This window comes from Crinia signifera, chromosome 11 (assembly GCF_055691185.1).
Source record: "Crinia signifera chromosome 11, ASM5569118v1, whole genome shotgun sequence".
Lineage (NCBI taxonomy): Eukaryota > Metazoa > Chordata > Amphibia > Anura > Myobatrachidae > Crinia > Crinia signifera.
Window position 1 is genome coordinate 46,408,147 of NC_139227.1, and position 18,073 is coordinate 46,426,219.

At 44.9% G+C, this 18,073-nt stretch overlaps 1 protein-coding gene across 1 annotated transcript; it reads left to right on the forward strand.

Annotated features, from left to right (window-relative positions):
- The first annotated feature begins 1,254 nt into the window (after positions 1 to 1,254).
- On the forward strand, positions 1,255 to 18,073 carry DNAJA2 (DnaJ heat shock protein family (Hsp40) member A2). The gene is made up of 9 exons (XM_083165440.1): positions 1,255 to 1,448; positions 8,571 to 8,630; positions 10,019 to 10,239; positions 11,906 to 11,986; positions 12,341 to 12,474; positions 13,087 to 13,283; positions 14,769 to 14,913; positions 15,061 to 15,188; positions 17,424 to 18,073. Exons 1-9 carry the CDS (start codon positions 1,371 to 1,373, stop codon positions 17,610 to 17,612), a joined length of 1,233 nt encoding a protein of 410 aa, XP_083021566.1. The 5' UTR covers positions 1,255 to 1,370; the 3' UTR covers positions 17,613 to 18,073.

Genomic DNA, 18,073 nt, shown 5'->3' on the forward strand with positions numbered 1-18,073 from the left:
TTTGGTTGGTGTGTCACTGTGATTCATGCATTATCGCTCGTGTTCGTGCTGTTTTTGCATAGAGTATAGTGTACCGCATTTATTGTATTGTGACGTTGTGAAAATATTAAGTTATCATCTGAAAGAGGTTGACGTTCTCAGTGACCGGTGTTAAAATAAAAGGTCAACCTAATCCGGCTGTCGAGTGTTCTGTGTCCATTCCTGCATCAAGAGAAGACTCCCGACTGAGATCCGTGAGATCGGGGAAGCACGACCCCCACCGCATCCATAAGGTAACCCTCCTTCAGGTGGCTACACATCAATGGTTTATGGCTGACGTCAAATACTTTTGCCATCGATGGGGGAGAAGCAGATGGTTTCTGTCCATCAATGACACAGCAAAACCGATGATTTGCTTTAGGTTTTTTCAAAGTCCCAGAACACTGTGCATAGCCCCGCCCCCATGTTTTGATCAGTCAAACAAAATGGATTACCATCGATAGGTAAAAATATTGATGGTCATCCATTGCACAGTTTTACACTATCAACAGCCAGTTACACTATTGCCATCGATGGCCATCCCTACTCCGCATACAAGGAGAACCTACCTACCGCACATAGGTGAGGATCCTACCCCTACTGCATGTAGGGGTGAGGATCCCACCCCTTTGGCCATACCTCCCAACATGACCCATGCCAGGAGGGACACAATGCTCTGCTTCTGGACTTTCCTCTTAATGTATGATTACCATCACCTGTTTTCAACAGGTTTACTAATAAGAAAGGTGTTTCACCACAGGTGATGACAATGATACATTAAGAGGAAAGTCCAGAAGCAGAGCATTGTGTCCCTCCTGGAGAGGGTCATGTTTGGAGGTATGCCTTTGGCAAATGTGCTGTTTAATCATCGATAGTTAAATTACCGTCTTGCTTCCTTGCATTGATTAAACTCCATAGTACATAGCGTTCCCATGGGGACTACGCTGCCATTATGGTTATTCTGAAGAGGATAAACGGGTAACCCATAGCAACAAACCAGACTCTAGTTACCATGTATAGTATACAGCACAGAATGAAGGCTGGCAAGTGATTGGTTGCTATGGCCCTGGATGCCCCAGCAGCAGGTTGGATATATCAGTGTGAGCCCCAGGTGCCCCGCTGTCCAGTGTCCATCCCCCGGGCAGGGCAGGCACAGTGAGTGCAGCCTGCCCTGTATCCGATTCTTAGATACCGGTAACCCCGTGGGTGGGCGGGGCGCTGGGAAGTGACGTCGGCGGATCACGTGAGCCAGTGACGTTCCTGAGCTCGTTTCCGGCCTCTCTCTGCCCTCGGCACCGGTCGCTGCTTCTCCCGTCTCCTGCTCCGGTCCCTGTCGTCTCAGCCGCTCCGCCATGGCCAACGTCGTTGACACCAAGCTGTACGACCTGCTGGGGGTGCCGCCGGGCGCCACCGAGAACGAGCTGAAGAAGGTGAGCGAGGGCCCTGGGGGAGCGGGGCCGGGGCACGGGGGAGGCGGGGGTCACGGTCACTGCCGGCCGGGGAGGTGGGGGCAGCGCAGGGGCGAGTAGGGAAATCCCGTACCTCCTGGCTCCTCCTCCTCTAGCATTGCCATTACTCAGCTGCCTCCCTGCCTGGGCCTGGAGGGGTAGTAACCCCCAATACTATCTCCCTTCATACTAATACACCCTAAATACTAACCCTTGCAGCTGACACTCCATCCCCAATACTACCCCACTCTGCTGATACTCCATCCACAATACCCCCCAACACTGACCCCCAGATCTGACACTTCATCCCTAATACTCCCACCTCTTTAATACTAACCCCCAGAGTTTACACTCAATTCCTAATACCCCCCATCCTAATACTAACCCCCAGAGCTGTCACTCCATCCCTTATATTTTGCATGTACACACAGCTTATAGTGGCACCTGCTTGTTACTTTTGCTCAGCTGCTTGGCCCTGGAGGGGTAATAATAATAATTTTATATAGCGCTCTTTCTCCAATAGGACTCAAGGCGCTTAACAGAATAAATGTAATACAGTACAGAAAAGCTTTTCATAAACAATACTTAAGGGACTGAAGGAAATACTTGAGTAAATAGGAAAGTCTTGAGTATAACACTCTCCAAGACCCCCCCCCATATTAACCCCCAGAGCTGACACACAATCCCTAATACTGCACCTGTACACCCATCTTATAGTGTCACCTAATTATTCATTGCTATTGCTCAGCTGCCCTGGAGGGGTAGTAACATTACCAATACTAACCAGCAGAGCTGACGCTCCAGGACTCTGCCTAATTTGACCTGTACACTCAGGTTAGTGCCACCCTAATGTTCATTATCCATCATTAATGATACTAGAATTACACAGCTGCCCCCCTGCTTGGGCCCAGAGCAGAAATTCCCATATAATTATGCCTGACCCCCAATACTAACCCCCAGAGCTTACAGTATATTGCAGGACTCTCCATTCCTTATAATGTGCACCTAGGTTATAGTGTTGCTTAAATGTTCCTTACCTACCTACTGATTGCAAGTATCCCCTCTCCAGCACCTTTTCTAAGTCATTACACAACTGTCCATACTAGTTACCAACATTACTACTACGTTTCCCAAAATGCTGTCTTATCTTACTTTCCTTACTGATAATGTACCACTAAAGCCTCCGCTGTATTAATAAATCGCCTCTGAGTTAATTATTTGTATATTCATTCAGGTTGAAAATGAAGCCACTAACCTGTTATCTAATGATGCAATCGGCTCCTCCCCATGTCATTTGCTGCGGCCCCGTCGTGTCATTGTACAAGCCTGTATGCAGTCGATACCGTGAGATCATTCTTGATCCTAGTGGCACTTCCATCTGATTGCTCTTATACACTAGCCATGTGCTTGCTATAACATCCTGCCCATGGTATAGCTCGCTGGGTACCTTAGTACCCGGACAGCGCAGGGACAGTCATAAGGACAATGCACCTAGTCCCTTGTAGGTTAGATATGTTCTCCTGGAGCCCAAGCCTTTTAGAAGGTCACCTAGAGAATGCGCTCAATAAATCGGTAATACTTAATTTTAAGTATATAGCCCCCAGTTAACATGGTCTGACTGACTATTGATATTGAGTTACCGAGGGTAACAGTGTAGACATGCTGTTAGAGCGGCTGCAAATAGGGTTAGTTTTAGGCTAAAATAGTACTGTCAGCATGTCTGCCTGTTGGTGACATCACAGACATACACACCTCCATAGTGCATTACAGCAATACTATATAGTACAGTCATTAGCATGCCGCCAAGTCCAGGGGGAAAGAAGAGCCACCGTGCTCTATTTATACCAAACTTAAGCTGTCATTACGAGGGATTCCCCATCTCCGCCATCACCCCAAATAAGACCATGATGACATAGGACAAGGAAAGTCCATGATGTCACCATTGGCTTCTTGTTGCAGATGGGTTTATCTGCATCTGTCACAGCCTAATTACAGTATATTTTGTGCATCAGAAAATTGCAAAGTCCGCTGGGCATTATGGAGCCCACTTATTTCTGGATGCGTGTTTTTTATTTTAATTTTTTAGATTCTGTCCTAAAATAAAAAATGCAAATAAACCGAAAGTGCAAATAAATAACATCAAAGTTATTACATATGTACAGGGCTGATAAGCTGCTTAGTCATGTGAGGTTCCCAGCAGAGGCTATCCTATTAAACTTGTCAGAATACAAATATTGATACTGTATAAGTTTTGTGTGACGTCTTAATAATGCTGTGTATATTTTCATGTAACATATTTGTTGAGTTGTACTGGATTCCAGTACAAAACAGACCCCATGGTTTTTTTATTGTATTTTTTTTTTTTTTGGGAGGGGGGGGGGGGGGGGAGAGTGGCGAGTGGCTTAACTGTCGAATTTACCAAGCATTTTGGACCTTAGCCCTAGTAGATCTACGATCTTCAATGTTTTCCTGGAGAGTGATCTGAAGGATCCCTCCCTGGCAATGGCTTGCAGTTTGGGCCCCCAAAGTTATCTCATTAGTGAGAACACCTCATTATGTTATTATATTTATGTTTTTTTAAATATAAATTCCGCATTGCAACAATCTGAAATTATCTTGTCTTAAGCCCAATAAAATCACCTTTAAAAAAAAAAAAAATCTGATGGCAGAAATCTTAGCACATCTGAATATTGATTACTGATCCGCTCCTACAATTTGCATTTCGGTACAGTTCTTGATTGGAATTGTCAAATTTCACTGAAAATAAATAATGGATGATTTTTATTGGCTCCCCATCCTGCTAATATAATTCCTAAAAGTCCTACGTGGGTATTTGTTGCAGCATTTGTGCTGGTGTTCTCTGGTCTCCCAATGAGAGGAGCAGGAGGCAGTCCTTTTAATACAGGCATGTCCAAACTGTGGCCCTCCAGCTGTTGTGAAACTACACATCCCAGCATGCCTTGACATAGTTTTAGCAATCCCAAATATTAAAACTGTGGCAAGGCATGATGAGACTTGTAGTTTCACAGTTGGAGGGCCATAGTTTGGACATGCCTGTTTTAATAGGTCTCTGCTGCCTGGGGAGGGGGCCTGAGGGCGGTTTGCACCCAGCAGCACAGAGGAACCCCAGTTATTCAGAACCTTTCTTAAATCGGCGGAGCAGATTTCTATGTATGCTAATTGTCCCTTTTTAACCTGCGGTGCTGAGAACATTAAAATATTCGGTACTTATGTAGTATCTGGGCTGCCGATTTTTTGATTGTATGCCTTAAGTTAAGGCATACAATCAGATGCGATGCGATGCGATATCGCATCGCATCCGATATCGGATGCGATGACCCGATTTTTCCATAGGAATCAATGTTAAAATGATTCCTATGGAAAAATGGGTCCTTTTCATACCCCTACTATCCAAGTGGGCATGGAGTTGGATATAAACCTGTGGCGAGCGTAGCGAGCCACCGAGCCCGAAGCGTGGCGAGCGAAGCGAGCCCCGCGAGGGGACGGTATTCGTCCCCTCGCGGGGCTCGCTTCGCTCGCCACGCTTCGGGCTCGGTGGCTCGCTACGCTCGCCACAGGTTTATATCCAACTCCATGCCCACTTGGATAGTAGGGGTATGAAAAGGACCCATTTTTCCCATTGAATTCCATGTTAAAATGGACTCAGTCCATTTTAACATTGATTCCTATGGAAAAATCGGGTCATCGCATCGAATCGCATGGTCGCATGCGATGCGATGCGATCTCCCGATCCGACCCGATTTAGAAATCGGCAGCCCAGATACTACATAAGTACCAAATATTCTGCCTGAAAATTCAAGGGGACTGAATGTGCATTTACAATTCGATCCATAGGCACTATTTATAAAAAGCACCGATTTACATGTGAAATCACCTCTGGCAGAGGAGAGTGACACTGACGGACAAGGAATGACTGACATCTTTCAGTATCTTCACATAATGTTGGACTGATATGGAGTCTCATCTGTGTAACATTGCTCTGGGAAAACAAAGGCAGCAGGTCCGACCAGTTACAGCCAGGGCATATTACTCATCACGGGATAAATGTCTCTGAAAATAATATACAGCCAGTGTCACATTTCTGTGGAGGTGTTCACGTGCGGTGCCCTGAATCGGAGGAAGTATATGAGGAACAAGCTAGTCTGGAGGCTTGGTAGATGTCTATTCTTTATTGAGTGAAAATGGGTAGGTGCGATGGCTCAAAAAATAAGGTTTGCATGGGATAGCCTGCATCCATCTTTATGCCATAAGTATGCAAATTTTTGGTACTTGTTTCCTAGCACGGCGCCCACGATATTCAGTCGTATGGCATTGTATTCAATTTAAAATTGTATATGGCATACAATGCAATGCGATTTTAAATTGTATATACGATTTTTAATTGTATAAGCACCTTAATAGGTGCTTACAATGTTAAATGCACCCCCATGCCACCGCCACTATCAACGCCAACCCAAAGTGTGGCGAGCGGTTGCGGTACGCGTCCTCCGACCTTTTCATACCCCACTATCCACGTCGGCGTGGAGTTGATTTTATATAGTGTGGCGAGCCCCGCGAGGGAACGCGCATTACTTCACATGTATTCCGCGTCCCCACGCTTCGGGCTCGCTGCGCTCGCCACACTATATAAAATCGACGCCACACTGACGTGGATAGTGGGGGTATGGAAAGGTCGGAGGACGCGTACCGCCGCCCCTCGCGGGCTCGCTGCACTCGCCATGCTTCGGGTTGGCATTGATAGTACGGATGGCATGGGGGTGCTTTTAACATTGTAAGCACCTATTACGATGCTTATACAATTATTTCTTATAGGGGGCACATTTAACATTAAAAACACCCATTAAGGTGCTTATACAATTTAAAATCGTTTACCATTGTATATGCCATACAATGGCATACAATTCGATGGTATACAATTTAAAATTGTATAACATCGGATACCATCGTATGCCTTATGGTATGCGATGCGATGGGCGCCTTGATAGTACGGATGGCATGGGGGTGCTTTTAACATTGTAAGCACCTATTACGATGCTTATACAATTATTTCTTATAGGGGGCACATTTAACATTAAAAACACCCATTAAGGTGCTTATACAATTTAAAATCGTTTACCATTGTATATGCCATACAATGGCATACAATTCGATGGTATACAATTTAAAATTGTATAACATCGGATACCATCGTATGCCTTATGGTATGCGATGCGATGGGCGCCGTGCTAGGAAACAAGTACCAAATATTTATAGTGAAAGCCAACAAATCAGACAATCAGGAGATACGTTTTGTCGGTGGATGGTGTTGTACATAGAATGACAAACAAGTAGGTCCTCAGTCTGTCGGGGATGGTGGTGGTGGTGGTGAAATTTGTTAGTCTATTTACTGTAGGTGTTTAAATGCTTTTTTGGGTGCACAACAAAGAAGATCAACTAACCGTGGAAACAAAAGCGAATCAAAGTGCCAACAAAACGAAAAGTCCGGTTTGAGTGCCCAATCGGAAACTTTTTGCACGTTTCTGCCTCAGGAGGTTTGCTAGTAGAAATGTTGACACTGATTCCACCCAATTCTCTATATAGGTTGTGTTCTACACAACAGCATTGGATTATTATTATTATTTTTTTTTTGGGGGGGTGGCTTTATGTGAGAATAGTGGCAGAAGCTGGTGACGTTAGGCGATTACTAGTGACTGGCACGCTCCAATCTCATTATAACTCGTTCCATCCACCAGATTCCTGCCTGAGTGTGACACAGCCCTCCATAATTGGAAGGTTATTGTTTGATGGTCCGTTAGTCTTTACCGCCATTTTAATATGTATTAAGTTTCTCATATGGTGCAGCAATTCCAGTGGTTCTCTAATGGTGCCCTTACACCTATGCGATCAGATTAGATGCAATGATTTGTCCCATCGCATCTTAAGGTGCCCAAGTGCTTTTTTCAAGCACCCGATGTGGCATGCCATCTGTGATGCCACATCGGGTGCTGGAAGATGGCTGGCGGCGGTGTAACTATTTACAGCACCGGGTGGCCCTCTGATTGACTGAGGACTCTCTCAGCCAATCAGAGGCCTCACATTCAGGCAGCTGCTGATTGGGTTGAAAGCTCTCTCAGCCAATCAGAGGGCCATCCTGTGTTTTAAAATGTTGTTTTCAAATTCTGCCCCCTCTGCACGCCAGCCCTTCTACACTACACTGCTGCCAGCACTCCTGCTGCCTGCTCCCTGAACACTCCTCCAGCGCTCCTGCTGCCCCCCTTCCTAAATGCTGCCAGCACTCCTGCCACTGATCGCATTGCAAACAATCTCATGTGGTTAAAAACTGCATGTGATCACTAATGCAATTTGACAGATATTATGTGCACAATTGTGACCTTCGACCGGCGGGCCCATGCATCGTGTCGGGTGACCCATTCAACGTGTATACAATCCTTTGATTTATCGCACAGATGTGGTTGAAGTCAAAGGATTGTATGCAATACCGACCTAGTGTATGGGCAGCATTACTTGTTTGTTGTCTGTTATTTGTCTGTTTGTCCGGTATGCATTTGGACAAAACAAATGCAAATTTGCTTGATTGTGTCCAGATTAGGTTCACGGCCACTAACGCCCTTAATCCTGACCCCAGGGGCCGGCCACTACATAAAGTGGATCAGGGAAGATATGGGGGTAGAGAGGATATGGGATTTAAAAATTGCTAAAATTCGGGAATTGACCACAGAGAGGTGTATGCTGGGCACACTATGGACGTGGGGAACATGTTCAGAGGCTTCCGCTGGACGGATTTGAATAAGAACTTCAGATGACACCAGGCAGCCACTTCTGGGTCTGTTGTAAGAGCTGTCGATCCTTCTCTTGTTTTAAGCTTAAGTTTAAGAAATGCTAATTGCACAACCAAACCCAAGTAACGCCGGTAGCCTTAGCTAGTTACAAATACTATAACATTAGTTGTGATTGGAAGTGTCCTTGTCATTGTTATTTTTGATAGTTTTCTGAAATGAGGTCACCCTGAATCTCCTGCATCATCACAATAAGGTCATATAGAGTAATGTTCATTAAGACAACCCTCTCTTGTCACTTGTACAGGCGTACCGCAAGCTGGCCAAGGAATACCACCCGGACAAGAACCCAAATGCTGGTGATAAGGTAACCGCGTGCACTGTGCTTGTGTAACTATTACTCACCTTATTGGCACAGTTACAGCACAGTCATCAGTCAGTGCAGGATGACTGGTGTCTTATGATGATATGAATAATGTACTATGTAATTATCTGCAAACGCAGAATTCCCATTGTGCCCTGTGACAGGCATCAATAGTGCAGTTTAATTGGCTGATAGCTGACACATTCCCTAATTTAGCACTGGATCCTCTGTAGCAGAGATAGTAAGAGAATTTTGCTGCCTTAGCAATACTGGAAAAAGGCCTTAGTCCAAATAACCAGTGTTCCCTATTGGCCTTTTGATTTTATTAATATGATTTAAAATATATTTTTTTATAATTGTGATTTATTAATAATAAATCGTATTAAGTAAGAAAACCATACCTAACCCTTTTTCCTTTTATTATAACACAGTCAGCGCTGGTACACTGTTTTCTTTTGTGTTTTTTTTTTATTGGGGGACGGACTACCCTCTTACCAAGCGCAGTTGTTTGCCCACCTCACAGTAGTTGGTTTCTGGAATTCAATGTTCCACCTGTTGAATGGTGAAAAGTGGGCGCGCCGGCGACAACGGCTTTGGATTGTCGACAATCTGCGTCCGTTTCCGACAAAACGGATTTGACCTGTTTCAAAGTCAGATCAAAGTCAAAATCCGCTTTCAATGCTGTCAGAGACTGTGGCATTGAATAGGCGGGGGCACTATTTGCCCAGTCGGAAATAGTGCTGAAATTAAGTACTGCCCCATATCTAGTGGCGATCAAACAAGATGCCTCTGATTTTAATACAGACGCCGTTATAAGTGCTAGATTATAAAAACCCCCACCATTAAAACCCATGTAAGGTCTGCCTCTGTGGTTTGTGGCGCTTCTCCTGATGCCCAGTATTTTAGACATCGTTAATGAATATAAAGTGGGTTTATTAGCATGTAAATTCACTAGCACTGCCATCCTCTGCCCCGTTCATGTCTTGTACTTCCCATATCACCAGTGTTCCCCGCCAATACATTAGGTAAAGAGTTATTGAAGGGTAGATGTACGAAGCAATGATCAGGGAGGAGAAGTGAGACAGAGGAGAAGTGGCCCATGGCAACCAATCAGCTGCTAATTCAGTGTTGATTGGTTGCCATGGGCCACTTCTCTGGCTCACTTCTCCCTTATCACTGCTCATACATCTTTCCTTTAGTACTGTAACCGTTCCCACCTGCTAGGCCCGGCGAGTTGCCTCTGTTATTGCTCTTTCTCAGTCTGTGGTGGTATAATGTATAAGAATAAGGTATATCTTCTCTATCCGCTTATACTAAAAGTTGAAGACAATAGTAACATTGAATACCGCAAACACCAGTGTGAACAAGTCCATATTCTCACACCATTGCAGTTCAAAGAGATCAGCTTCGCCTACGAAGTCCTGTCCAACCCAGAGAAACGCGAGCTGTACGACCGCTATGGAGAGCAGGGCCTGCGGGAAGGAAGTGGCGGCAGCGGCATGGATGATATATTTTCACACATCTTTGGTGGGGGCCTGTTTGGGTTCATGGGTGGGCAGAGTCGAAGTCGTAACGGCAGAAGGAGAGGAGAGGACATGATGCACCCACTGAAGTGAGTAGAACACTTACAAGATGTCTAGATGTGTCCTTGAAGAATGTTGGTTGGGCTTCAACCTATTCTGTTCTAATTGCTAAGTTAGCTGATTGAGGAATGCAAGTTGTACAAAGGTATTTTCTGTTTCCAAAAAAGGCCAACAGGACGTCAGAGCTGACAATCTATAAATGTCTGCAATAGAGGGAGAGGGTACAGTACTAGCGCCAGAGGGAAGCAGAAGTGCTACAAACTGCGCGGACTGGCGCTTGGATCTTTAGCTTGGGGGAGAGGGCTGGATAAATATTGGGTTAGATATTAGTGAGACGAGTTTTATAGGGTGATTTTGTGCTGCGTGTGGGGTTTATACTGGAGCCACATGAGCGGTATGTAAGAGTAATGTAACAGTGATGGCGTTACTGATGTGCCTGTGACGCACGGTCTTTCTTGGTGAACATGCAGTAACTGGTATTGTGTGCAGGGTTTCTAGGATGTAAGTAAATTTTTGATAAATGTGCAACTGCTACACACCCGCAGATGGGTAAAATTCAATACAAATCACAATAAAGTGACGGAGTGTATACCAGAATTTAGATACACCGCAAACTCAGTAAAATCAATGGCGACATACTAGCAGAAGATATTTAATCTTAATTGATGGTGTGTATGCCAAACTGCTGAATACTCTGTAAACCTGCGGGTTTGATTGCCTCGCATCAACCCAATATTCCAACGTATCTTGCAGATATCTAAATGACGTGTATGCTAAAATCGCTGGATACCCTTTAAATCTGCTGGTCTAATTACCTCGCACCAACCCAATATCCCAACGTATCTTGCAGATATTTGATAAGCAAGGATACGCAGGAACTGTTTGATAAAGGGTAAAACCCAATACAAGTCACAATAAAGTGACGGAGTATGTACCAGAATTTGGATACACCGCAAACCCAGTAAAACTAATGGCGATATACTAGTAGAAGATATTTTGCTCTTATTGATGGTGTATATGCCAAATTGCTGGATACTCTGTAAATTTGCGGGTTGGATTGCCTTGCATCAACCCAATATCTTGCAGACATTTGATGGTGTGTATGCTAAATTGCTGGATACTCTTCAAATCTGCGATTTTGACTGCCTTGCATTAACCCAATATCCCAGCATATCTTGCAAGATATTTGACAAACAAAGATACGCAGGAACTGTTTGATAAAACGGGATATTGAGTCTGTGAATATACAGAAGAAATTAAGGTATATAAAAGCACTTATATTACTCACTAAGGAAGTGGAACCACAACTACAACACACACGGTTTTGACACAGTGGGAGTTTATTAAAAGCATTTTTTCTAGAAAAATAATCAAAATTAACCTCCCCTGGAAACAAGAATTAAATTAAGAATATATAAAGGACACTGACAACCATATAAATATTTTAAAATTTAAAAACAGTATTAAAAGATAAAAGAATTTTCTCATATATCCGGAAAATATTTCACTCATAGGACAGTACTTATTTTAACATATGAATTAAAACATTGAAATTTTAATAATATACAATTTTCTCAAACTCATCTTTGTGCGCCAACAAAAAAGACATTCTTCTCTGTCCTTCTTTCTAGGATGTAAAGGTTTTAGCAAAGCTGTAATGTAGTGACTGTACTAACTGCGCACATTTCCCCACAGAGTATCCTTAGAAGACTTGTACAACGGAAAGACGACAAAACTTCAGCTAAGCAAGAATGTTCTGTGTAGTTCCTGTAATGGGTAAGGGATCTGCACATCCTCAGTCTCCGGTGCTCTGCACAGAACGCATGGCCAGCTTTACATTCTGTACCAGTATTTCCACTATGTCCTATTCAGAACTTTACATTGATCTCAATGTCTATCCCTCAACCACACATTTATGTCCTGGGGGACTAGCAGCTAATAGGATCCATCCAAAAGTGGGTGTGTGCTGTGACCGTGCTGATGGCAATGGATGAAACATATGTTGTGCTGCTGCCCATGTACTATCTCTGTCCTGTCCGTCCATTGCCAGCAATAACAGGACTTTCTATTTCACTCTTACCCGCAGCAGCTTGTGTAATGACCTCATTGTGTGTATTGTGTTTTGTCTAGACAAGGCGGAAAGAGCGGCGCGGTTCAGAAATGTACAGCTTGCAGAGGCCGAGGCATGCGCATAATGATCAGACAGCTGGCTCCTGGGATGGTACAGCAGATGCAGTCCGTCTGCTCTGACTGCAGCGGGGAAGGTAACAAGGCTTCAACTGTTTTATCCTACTTGCCTTCCACTTTGGTGGCCAGTGGCAGAGTAGGGGATATCTGGCGTGGGGATTCTTTCTGTAGTGTACAGTTATACTGCCATTGCATCCTCTTCCTCCCACACCTCATACATAAATACATACATACATCTCCCCATGGGAAAGGTCTTCCATCCACCTCCTCCCCAGGATGATCCGGCATTATCCCAGTAATTGTGGCACTTATAAGCATCAGTACCGCCGCTCTGATTTCATCCTTACTGCTTTGATCTTCCCGAATCACATCGCGCCCCCCACCCTCTTTTTCTGCTTCAGCTGGGGCTGTGGGGGGAACAATGGTGCCCTTGGAATAAATCCCCCTCCCTTACTGCCTCTGCCTAGGAGTAGGAGAGGGCTTAGCATAGTACCCGGTGTTAATGCAGCTTGATAGGTTTTAGTGGGGCAGGTATGGTCGATCAGAGGTAAATTTAAACTACATATGCGTTTAACGAGGTGGGGGAGGTTGGGATGTACCCAGGTGTGTGGACTGCAGACGGAGATTTCTGCTGATTCCTCCTCTCTTCCGCATGCTACAAATCTATAACGGTGGTTTCATTGTTCTAGGCGAAGTGATTAATGAAAAAGATCGCTGTAAAAAATGCGAAGGCAAAAAAGTTATTAAAGAGGTCAAAATTCTGGAGGTTCATGTGGACAAAGGAATGAAGCACGGACAAAGAATCACTTTTACCGGAGAAGCAGACCAGGCCCCAGGCGTGGAACCTGGAGACATCGTTCTGGTGCTGCAGGAGAAAGAGAATGAGGTGAGACTGCAGAATCAGAGGACTGGACTGGGGCTTTGTAATTGGTGCAGTATATTGGTTCCTTCAAAGCTCTTGTCCCAAATGTGCCTTTGGGTGAATGGTTGACCTCATCAAGGTTTACCCATGTACCTCCTCAGTGCCTCACTTGTCCGAAGCCTATAGGCAGTAGTGCTCATTGTAGTCTCTGAACATAGGGCAATCTCTAATGTGCTATGACAGGCCTGGTCGACCTGTGGCTATCCAGCTATTGTAAAACTACAAGTCCTAGCATGCATTGCCAGTGTTTTACCATTAGATAATTTGGCAGGGCATGCTGGGATGTGTAGATTCACAACAGCTGGAGGGTCAGTGTGGCCAGGTCTGTGCTATGGCATTGTTACCATCCTGCCAATAGTTCCTGTGCCCCCTGGATCTACCTAGTGCTGACCTATTAAACGTTATTAGTTCCTGGTTACACTGGATCTTGTGCCTATCAGGTCTCGGCTGGGATCTGTCCTGTAAAACGTGAATCTAATAGAACCATGTTAGTAAGTTTTATTTATATAGCGCACTTTCTCCAACAGGACTCGAGGCGCTTTACAGACATTAAAAATAACAATACACATACTGCTATACAAAGGGTTATCAGTACAAGGAACAGGCAACAATGGCAGTACAGATGTGCTTCACACATACAGATATACACAAGATGTATTCTAATAAGGGACACGAACATGGGGAACATATTTACCGAGCTGTGCAGTACCCAGGCAGCCATTCAGCGGCGCCACATGGTGATTGCACAGCCAGTAACAGTACTGAATAAATATATACTAGATGTACTCTAATGAGGGACACAGACATGGGCAACATATCATTACTGAGCTATGTATACTAGATGTAGTAAGCAACTGGTATGCCAAATTAATTTGGGATCCCTGGTATAAAACAGGAACTACATTATTTTTTTTTATAAATCTTACTATTATTATTATTATACCGTAAAGCTGTCACCCCAATTCATATTAATATTTTAGGTTGAAGTGACTTTTAATTTACTACCAGAGGTATATGGCACTTTCTGATACATACAGGGGTACTGAACCTGTGTACTTCCCTAGAGGGGTACTGCCCTGCTGACTGAAGCTTTGAAGAGCTTTTAGGAGAAGACGAGGCATAAGATGCTGCACGCATTTGGATGATGGTATAGGTCTGTGCTGCAACAGTACACTATGGTCAGGTGGAGAATCTGCCCCGGCCATAGGAGCCATCTCATTTTGGTAGGGCCTAAAGACACTCCGAGGCGCTGAGCCTTGGGACGTTGCAAGTGGGCGTATCCGCAGCATTAGCGTTTGCATGTCCTGCTTCGAATCAGCCTTATGTGTTTCCTATGTGTGCGGATCCCCAGGGTGCGGAGCACCAATGACCCTGCTTCTTCAGTAAGGGTGTGTACCAAGCTGGTCTGTGATTGGTTTATCTGCATTTCATTCTATGCGTATCTTCCAGATCTTTCAGAGAGAAGGCAATGATCTGCACATGACTCACAAGATTGGGCTAGTGGAGGCCTTGTGCGGATTTCAGTTCACCTTCAAGCATCTCGATGCACGTCAGATTGTGGTGAAATATGCTCCGGGAAAAGTAATTGAGCCAGGTAATGTATCCCCATTAGTGTATGGGTTGTCCAGTCCGGAGAACGTCAGACACCTGTACATGAGGCCTGGATAAAGATCAGAGAATTGTTAGCATGTAGACTGGTTTTTGGTGTGAGGTGTAATTATGTGCCTATTACTTTGGCCAGGCTCTGTACGTGTTGTCCGAGGTGAGGGCATGCCGCAGTATCGCAACCCCTTTGAGAAAGGTGACCTGTTCATTAAGTTTGATGTCCAGTTTCCAGAAAACAATTGGATTAATCCAGAAAAACTCACGGTGAGCCCTTGTCTGCATTGTCACTGTTACAGCGATTGTGTGTATTACTAATAATCTAAATGGTCACTCTGAGAGGGGGGCGGATGTATAGTTAGCTGAGAGAAGGAGTTGACCACACTATAGCACTGGAGGTATGATACACTGCTCAAAAAAATAAAGGGAACCCTAACAACACATCCTAGTCTGAATGAATGAAATATTCTTATTAAATACTTTGTTTTATACATAGTTGAATGTGCTGACAACAAAATCACACACAAATTATTAACGGAAATTAAATTTATTAACCCATGGAGGTCTGGATTTGGAGTCGCGCTCGAAATTAAAGTGGAAAAACACACTACAGGCTGATCCAACTTGGATGTGATGTCCTTAAAACAAGTCAAAATGAGTCTCAATAGTGTGTGTGGCCTCCACGTGCCTGGATTACCTCCCTACAACCACCTGGGCATGCTCCTGATGAGGTGGCGGATGGTCTCCTGTGGGATCTCCTCCCTGGACAGTCTGTGGTACAAGGTGGCATTGTTGGATGGAGCGAGACATGATGTCCCATATGTGCTCAATTGGATTCAGGGCTGGGGAACGGGCGGGCCAGTCCATAGCATCAATGCCTCAGTCTTGCAGGAACTGCTGACACACTTCAGCCACATGAGGTCTAGCATTGTCTTGCATTAGGAGGATCACAGGGCCAACCGCACCAGCATATGGGTCACAAGGGGTCTGAGGATCTCATCTCGGTACCTGTCAGGCTACCTCTGTCGAGCACATGGAGGGCTGTGTGCCCCCCCCAAAGAAATGCCACACCATTACTGACCCACTGCCAAACCGATCATGCTGGGATGATGCAGGCAGCAGAACGTTCTCCTTGACGTCTCCAGACTATCACGTCAGTCACATGTGCTCAGTGTGAACCCGCTTTCATCTGTGAAGAGCACAGATGGCAAATTTGCTAATCTGTGTTCTCTGGCAAATGCCAAACATCCTGCATGGTGTTGGGCTGTAAGTAAAACCCCCACCTGTGGACATTGGGCCCTCAGACCACCCTCATGGAGTCTGTTTCTGACCACTTGAGTAGACACATGAACATTTGTGGCCTGCTGGAGGTCATTTTGCAGGGCTCGGGCAGTGCTCCTGTTCCTCCTTGCACAAAGGCGGAGGTAGCGGTCCTGCTGCTGGGTTGTTGCCCTCCTACTGCCTCCTCCACGTCTCCTGATGTACTGACCTGTCTCCTGGTAGTGCCTCCATGCTCTGGACACTACGCTGACAGACACAGCCAACCTTCTTGCCACAGCTCGCATTGATGTGCCATCCTGGATGAGCTGCACTACCTGAACCACTTGTGTGGGTTGTACTCTCCGTCTCATGCTACCACTAGAGTGAAAGCACCGCCAGCTTTCAAAAGTGACCAAAACATCAGCCAGAAAGCATAGGAGCTGAGAAGTGGTCTGTGGTCTCCACCTGCAGAACAACTCCTTTATTGGGGGGGGGGGGGGGGGTCTTGCTAATTGCCTGCAATTTCCACCTGTTTATTCCATTTGCACAACAGCATGTGAAATGCTGCTTCTTAAGTGGACAGTTTGATTTCACAGAAGTGTGATTGACCTGGAGTTACATTGTGTTGTTTAAGGGTTCCCTTTATTTTTTTGAGCAGTGTATATAGCGGGTATGTCTGCAGCTGAGCCTTAGGCCTGTCAGGTCCGCAGTATTTAGGCTTAGGGGACAATGGAGAAGATATGTCCAGGCAATTCTGCTCCTAGAGCTTTATGGGACCTGACCAGCTCTTTCCTACATCTGCAGAATGTTGTCAGTCACATCTGTACATTACACATTCCTGGGCATCGGCTCCCAAACGCAGTCCTCTAGGCGTGCTTGAACAACATGTTGTCCTTTGGAACAACATTCCCACATTCTCCTCCCCCCCCCCCCCCCCCCCCCCAATTACACTGAAAATGATTTGCCCCGTGCTGTTTGTCTAGAAAGGGGCAGTGGCAAACCCATAAAATGAACCAAACTGGGCTCTTGTTCACGCCTGGCTTGTCCACCATTTTCTTATTTTTTTAAGCTGAATGTATACATTAGATGCACCTGTGTTTCCCCTTATAATGACAGCTGCAACCAAAAGGTTTTAACTGTATTCGTGCCTTGCGGGTGTTATTGCTGTGGTCTATATACTGTAAGCCATAGTTATTTTTTGATGTCAAGGAACTGTCTTTTCTTCCTATCCCTACCCCATAGGAACTTGAAGACCTGCTCCCAGCCAGACCAGAGACCTCCACGCCCAGCGGTGAGACAGAGGAGGTAGACCTTCAAGAGTTTGACAGCACCCGTGGCTCTGCAGGTGGCCAAAGGCGCGAGGCCTACAACGATAGCTCAGACGACGAGAGCAGCCACCATGGTCCAGGCGTGCAGTGTGCGCACCAGTAACCATTTGTAAATCAAGTTGCACAAAAAAAAGGATACTTTTTTTTTTTTTTGAATAATTATTTTGTTTTTTTAATTATTTTCCTTTTTTTTTGCCTGTTTTTGTTTGTTTGGTGACCCAGACGAATTGCCCGGATTGTTCCGACGGACATCTCTGTTGCTGTACGCGTAACTTTTAAATTGGTTATATAGTATTTACAGAGTGTATAATTTAACTGTAAACTAACCACAAAGCTTACATCCAGTTCCGACTGACTATAGCGATAATAAAACACTGAAAAGAAAGACGAGACATTCGTTTCCCGCTCTTTGTGCCAGCCGCTTGGTTTTTACCAGTCTGTGTAGATTTTACGTCTTCTGTTTTAAGTTCATAAATGTAAAGAAATGTGTATGTTCTGGAGCTGTGTATTTGGCTGCACTTAAATGAGCTGCTACTTATAGAATAAACAATTTAATGGCCTGTA